The sequence below is a fragment of the Podarcis erhardii genome (genome assembly GCF_964252035.2).
Source record: "Podarcis erhardii genome assembly, chromosome: 2".
NCBI classification, from domain to species: domain Eukaryota; kingdom Metazoa; phylum Chordata; class Lepidosauria; order Squamata; family Lacertidae; genus Podarcis; species Podarcis erhardii.
The window spans coordinates 45,402,618-45,409,675 of NC_138498.1; the positions used below are offsets into that span (position 1 = coordinate 45,402,618).

Genomic DNA, 7,058 nt, shown 5'->3' on the forward strand with positions numbered 1-7,058 from the left:
AATCCTAAAGCCTTCTCTCATAAATAGTTGAATATGGGTAAGATTACAGTGGAGATTAAATTCCCATCTATATGCATGAGAAAATAAAAGTGTAAAGAGATAATCAAGTCATAAAATAATAACCTTGATAACAAAGAGGAGAGATAACTGCCATTTCTTATTTATGACAGAACAAGAATGTACAGCCCTTTAGTGAAAAGAACCTTGCTCAACCCTTTTCCACTTCTGTTAAACTTTTACAATTACAGTGGTACCTCAGGTTACATACGCTTCAGGTTACAGACTCCGCTAACCCAGAAATATTACCTCAGGTTAAAAACTTCACTTCAGGATGAGAACAGAAATCGTGCAGCGGCGGCGCAGCGGCAGCAGGAGGCCCCATTAGCTAAACTGGTGCTTCAGGTTAAGAACAGTTTCAGGTTAAGCATTAATTAAGTTCTTAACCCGAGGTACCACTGTATATGAAATGTTCCGTGTTCTCATTAAGGATCATTAATGAAACCCAAAGAAGTCCTACATTCTTTTCTCATGAAGTTATAACAGCATATTTTGAAGGTTCCTACTGACTATTTTGTGCTGGTAGCTAGTTGCACAAGTCTTTCACACATCTGAACTGAAATTTAGAAGTCAGGCAAATGGCACTACAAGGCAGTGGCTTTCATGCTGTGACCTGAGGAACACTGGGGTTCCTAGGTTTGAAATTATCAGAGGCTTCTTAGTGTGAAGACCAGTGCTGGTAGAAAGGGCCAACACTACCATTAGTCAGAAGGAGGCCGCCATCTTGGGCAGCAACTGTAGAAGCAGCAGCTCTTGACTGTACCGTTTGGTGGAAAAGCAGAGTTGTGTAATACAAACTGACCTACATCCTCCTAACTAATCTATTGCCTTCAGGTGCTGTACAGGATACTTTCCCAGTGCCTGCATTGAAATAAGATTCAGTTGCCATGGCTTCTGTACATGGAGTGATGGAGAAGTGGAATGCTGTAATACGATTTCTGCAGAGCGAGTCGAGCCATACATAAACATGAGAGCCCAGATGCACTGCCACCTGGTTCCCTGCAGTTCTGTAACTTTTCTTCACCTGCTGGATGATATGAAGTTTTTCAAGGCCGTTGGCATTATTGCTAGAAAAGCAAGGTTGCAAGTTCAGCACAAACTGGGAAAGAGCACGCTTCGAGTTCATTCACCTCCTTTGTCAGCTCTTGGAAGTGGGAGTTTAATCTTCCTGCATGGCCAGCTCACTTTGTGTCCTTTTCCCGGTGCACAGTGAAGAAGCTAAATTGAGAAGTGCAAGGGGAGAGAGGGATATTGAAAATGAGTATGTGTGTAATGCATTTGTGTGTGGGTGTGTTTCGGTCCTCCTCATTGGGCGTCTTGGGCCTCAACCACTTTCACTAAAAGGAATTCAGCTATGGCGGGGAGGGGAGATTGTTTCCCACCTTCCTATAGAGGCCTATAGAGACACCCCCCACACCTATGAAAGAGGCTGCATTCCTGTCTTTTGTTGGGATAGCACCCACCATGGGCCTCTCGCTTCATCTTATCAGGTTAGTAAAGCATGCCAAGAGCTCGCTGGCCTTCGGCAGCAGACAGAAGCCTGGCATCAAAGCCAGGAGAACAATAAATTTTCCTGACCCAGACAAGTCTTCATGTAGCAGATAACAAAAAAAAGCAACATTTTGTATGAACTTTGCTTAAAGATACCCGTTGCCATAGCAATTAGGAGCAGGCTGTTCTGACCAATGAAATATGTTTCAGGGGCCCACAAGCTGTCCATGCATTCAGTTATCCCATCATATTGCTGGAAAGGATCGTGTATGAGGTGATCACACACGTAATTGTTATACAAGTGTCTTGAATGTTGTATTTGGGGTCCAGAATTTGGAAAACTCCTCTGGATCATTTATTCTTGCTGCAGCCTGCAACAAATATGAACTCTTTCCACGACACTGCTGTCTTTATTTGGCTAAAGTGGACCAGTATATTTCCAGACCCCCTTTGTAGGGTAACAATATATCTATATCTATATCTAATCTATATCTAGATCTAATCTATATATCGATTACCCTGAACTTACTTTGGGAAAAGTCTTTGGTAAAAAGAGACATGCCAGAATTGGAATAGGACCTTTCGTAAGGGTCAATGACACCAGTGTTAAGTGATTCATACAAAATTACCCTCCTGTTGTAAAAAACAAACTTCCTCATTAGATGGTATGATGGAGAAGTGCAGTGCATTTAGGGTGGATAACCTGAGCTAAGAAAGCTTTATAAGGCAGGGGTTTTCAGTCCCCGAACCTACCAAGCCAAACCACAAACACCCTCCTCTGCAAGCCTCCTTCCTGTGCCACAGACTACAGCATGGCTTTCTCCGGCAGATACGAAGTGGAAAGTGAGGAAAACTATGAGAGTTTTATGAAGTGCATGGGTATGTACCTATTAAGACTTTGTTTGCTGCACTCAGATCAGTATTCCCCAATTGGCTGCCCTGCAATTGTTTTGGATTTTAGCTTCAATCAGTTCTCCTGGTGGCACAGCCAGTAGTCAGAGGCAATGGGAGATGCAATCCAAATCATTTGGAGGGTACCAGGTTATGGAAAGCTGACTTAAGAGAATTGCTTGGATTGTCAGCTGCTGGTTTCAGAAAAGAGAGCCTCAACGTGGGAATGATGGCATCTTCAGTTGGGATCTCCTGGTGAAACTCTGCAGTCTTTCAGAGTTACACAACATTATTTGGCAAGCAGAATAAAAACCACTGCATTCTGGCAGACTGTCGTGCAGTGGTATTCTGCTTGATAGAATGACATTGCAACTCAGATTCCTGCATTCTTTTGTTAATCTTTTGGTTTTTATATCACTCTTTTTGTGTTTGTATTTTTGTACGCTTCTTAGAAAATCAGTATACCACAGCAATTTAGAAATGCTTTTAAACAAATACATTGGAGGTGGTTTACATTAACGTTGTCTTTTCATTGGGCTAGGTTTTCCTGCCGACACAATTGAAAAAGGAAAAAATTTCAAGATTGTTACTGAAGTGGTACAGAATGGAGATGAATTCACCTGGTCCCAGATTTACCCAAGCGGGCATTCCATGACTAATAAGTTTGTTATTGGCAAGGAATCCGAAATGGAGACAATGGGTGGTAAAAAATTCAAGGTACCGTAAATGATTGTAGCTACTGCTTTCAAAGGACTAGCCGGGATTCAAAGTGGTGTGGCTGCATTGGCACACTAGCAACACTTTATTGTAATGAAATCCTTAATTGTATTCAGCCGAGGCGGCAACTAATGTATGTAAATCTGTTGCAGACAACTGTTAAAATGGAAGGTGGAAAAGTGGTTGCTGACTTCCCTAATTATCATCATACTGCAGAGATTGCTGGGGGAAAACTAGTTGAGGTAATTTCCTAAAAACTTTCCTTGAAGATTGAATGTGTGATGCCCCCCCCCCCAAAAAAACTTGTAAAATGGTGTTTACAGCATTAAAGCAAAATGTTAGCCGAAGAATGGACGGAAGGCATGATGATTTTAATGGCCACCAATACCCACGTACTGGGTACGTCATTTGATCAATTCAAAATAATTCTAAAACTAACTCACTACTATGAAGCATTTGAAAGTACAACAGGGGAGGAGGAAACACAATAGAATCATAGAATCATAGAGTTGGAAGAGACCACAAGGGCCATCGAGTCCAACCCCCTGCCAAGCAGGAAACACCATCAGAGCACTCCTGACATATGGTTGTCAAGCCTCTGCTTAAAGACCTCCAAAGAAGGAGACTCCACCACACTCCTTGGCAGCAAATTCCACTGTCGAACAGTTCTTACTGTCAGGAAGTTCTTCCTAATGTTTAGGTGGAATCTTCTATCTTGCAAGCAGTGTTGCAGAGACACACTAGGTTGAAATTGTTGTTCAATAGTGCCCTCCAGGGAAAAAAAATAACTCTTTGGGCTACATTAATGAATTTTTTTTATTGTGAATTGGAAGTTTCCTCTTTAGTGTCTCCCCTCCTCCCTTAAATTAATGGCACAGTACTCCTGAATCATTAGCAACTGTAAAGAAGGGAATTCACAAAGCATTCCAGGATGTTAACAGCTATATTTTCAATCCCAGCTTCATCAGCAATGTTTGCTTTATCCTTTACTGCAGATTTCTACAATTGGCGATGAAACTTTCAAAAGAATCAGCAAGAGACTGGTCTAAGAAGCCGTTGGAGGAATAATTATTGTGCCCTTACTGATACTTGAAAAGTGAGCAATAAAAAACCCCAATATAAAGAAACGAACTTAAGAACTTTGTTTATTTCTGCATTTATTTATTGATTGGAAGCAAGTGCAATAGGCAAAATGGGTCTAAATATAAAGCAACTTCCTATGTTCCTACTTCACCTTGCTAGAATTTTCAACTTTCCAACAGTGCATAGCGTAGGGCCAATTGCCACTCTCACCTGATAGCATTACATCTTATTTTTTATAATGTGTTAAAGAAGGTATTATTTATAATTCTATGGCATGCAAAGCAGCTCTCAGTGTTGCTATCCAGAGCAACACCACCAAACAGGGGACATTTCCACACTGGGTAATGGTTGCAACCCCAAGAAAAAAGTAGGATGTTGATACCCTATGATCCAGCCTTCTGAGCACATGATGGAAAACCTCCCTCAGTTATTACAAGGACAACTTCATATTTTTGTTACTGGGCTCCTGCTCCTCTGAGCACTCACAAATGTTTGCATTTTGCATGTGCTGAGTTTATTTGTCTTGTTTCTTCCCACATGGCAAACACAATTCCTTGAACAAGAGATAAGCTCATTAGTTAGAAGGATCAGGCAACAATATTCTACTGTTCTCTAAGCTCTCAGGGAGGAAAAACAAGAGAACACATGTTCAGATGCTGTGCTCTCCATTACAGGGAAGCCATGTGTTGGGGCTCGATCTTGCACAGTCACTTAGCAACCAGGCCCGAGCATGTGTTCCAAAGTCAGAGCTCACAATGCACAAATCCTTTAAGGCTCCTGCTTGCTGACTGATGGGAGATGATGCCACATTTCCATCTGAAATCAGGGGTTGAACTTTCATCCCCCAAAACTTAAGCACAGATGTTTGCTCTGCTGCACCTTTACACAGCTGCTACCCCTCCTCCCACCCACACCAATTTACCCTTCCTTGGAAATGGCACTGAATTTCAGACAAGAAATAAGTACCTTTGTCTGGCTCTCACTGTCTAGACACCATCCAGCCAAAGGGAAGCTTCCTAATGAGTACAATAGAAAAACTGTCTGCAGAAGGGCACCGAGACAAATTTATTCAGAATCTGAGGCCAACTGAGCCAAAAAGACTAAGGTTAAGGCACACTTTATTTAATTTGCATCTACTATCTCTACTGCCTGGCATTATAAAGCAACCAAGGATGAAAATATTATTTGAACTTTTTCTAGGCCTTCACCAATTCAATACAAGTAACTTGAAAGCCAAAAAGGAGTTTGGTTAGCATTTGCTCAGAAGCCTTCAACTTCTCTGCCAGAAAAAGTCAGCAGTGATATTTTCTCTATAGGAAAGCAGGTCCCATCTTTTTACATCAAGTATCCACTCTGATGATGATGATGATATTTATTTATTTATACCCCGCGCATCAACTGGGTTTCCCCAGCCACTCTGGGTGGCTCCCAACTGAATATTAAAAACACAATATAGCAACAAACATTAAAAACTTCCCCAAACAATGGTATTCGCAACTCACTTCAGCATTAATTTTAGAATGGGTGGTTTAGAAATAAATACAGCTTCACATCACTAGATTTTTTTATGTGTAGCTGTTCATTCAGTTAAAAATGTCTCAAAGTCCCATTTCTGAGTCTTTAATAAACAGGGCATTTTATATTTGTGTGCATGCAAAAAAAGATGGCCAGCATGGGATAATTCATCATGCATCATCACACTTTCAAATCGCATTTGCAACTTTGCAAGGTAGACAATTGCAATATTAAGAGTAACTGATTTTAAAATCCATGACAGCCGAGTGTCCCAAGATACTGAATTATGTTCAACTTCCAAGTGTCCATAGCTCTAGAAGTCACACAGCTTTGAATTTAGTTTGTCACAAGCCACGGAGAAAGCAGTTGCTCATTCAGGGGCTCTTTTTAGACATAGCACAGAAGAGGGCTTAGAGCCAAACAGTTTTGCAAATGGAAGGCAAGAGGAGAGTAATGTATTTCCTGCTTCCCACTCTGCCACAAGCCCACTTTGGAGAACCCCAAATCCTCTGGAGTTACATTTTAAGGGACACAGAGGGGATGATCAGCAATTCTCCCACTCCAAGAGCCTTCTGCACATGTGGCAAGCTAAAAGTAGTCAGTAAATGAGACACATTGCTCTTCCCATTCATGTTTCCCAAGTTGCTGAGTTGAGCTCCACTTTAAGTGTCTTAAGCTGTCATAAAAAATACAGGTTGTTCTGACTTCCTGCCATGACAATGGGCACATTGCATACAGATAGCAAGACCTATGCCAGCTGATCCCACCAATATTTGAACAGTCTCCCCTAACCCTACATATATAATCACCTTCCGTCATGAGTTGGCTGCCCAGTGTGAAATTCTACATTATGGTACCTTGCCAACCATTTGGTTAACATTGGCAGTAGAGTTGACGGGGGCTAGGGACATGCACACAGATCCAAGGCTCTCACACACTTGAATAATTAATAGGCGGGAGCATCATCGGAAGAGGCCCTTGAGGAATCCTGCTGCCATCAGTCTATGCAAAGGATGTACGCAGAACTCAGAGCAATCATTCCACAAACAGGTTTCTCAAGTCATACGTAACTGCCATGTGCAACTATAGTTGAATGAAACCACTCTGCTGTCATGAATTTAGGTTTGCCATCACAAATTGCAGCGAACCAAGAAATGAGTTTATCATATGACAATCATCATGCCAATAGCAACATGATGGGTTTTTACAAAGGGGGGGGGGAGGCGGGAAATGTACACATCCGAAAGGGAAGCAGCTGCAGACATGGTTTCCCAAAGCTTTTCTTCCAAAGCCTTGTACCATAT

At 41.7% G+C, this 7,058-nt stretch overlaps 1 protein-coding gene across 2 annotated transcripts; it reads left to right on the top strand.

The window, feature by feature from the left end:
* The first annotated feature begins 386 nt into the window (after positions 1-386).
* On the top strand, positions 387-4,271 carry FABP6 (fatty acid binding protein 6). Of its 2 annotated transcripts, XM_081846803.1 has the most exons (5): positions 387-2,005; positions 2,353-2,427; positions 2,981-3,156; positions 3,309-3,398; positions 4,152-4,271. In XM_081846803.1, the coding sequence occupies exons 2-5, from the start codon at positions 2,361-2,363 to the stop codon at positions 4,203-4,205; spliced, it is 387 nt and encodes a 128-aa protein (XP_081702929.1). In that variant the 5' UTR covers positions 387-2,005; positions 2,353-2,360; the 3' UTR covers positions 4,206-4,271. The 2 variants fall into 2 exon arrangements, with proteins under 2 accessions (XP_081702929.1, XP_081702928.1); XM_081846802.1 differs by lacking the exon at positions 387-2,005 and having other exon boundaries at positions 2,082-2,427.
* Positions 4,272-7,058: the final 2,787 nt, after the last annotated feature.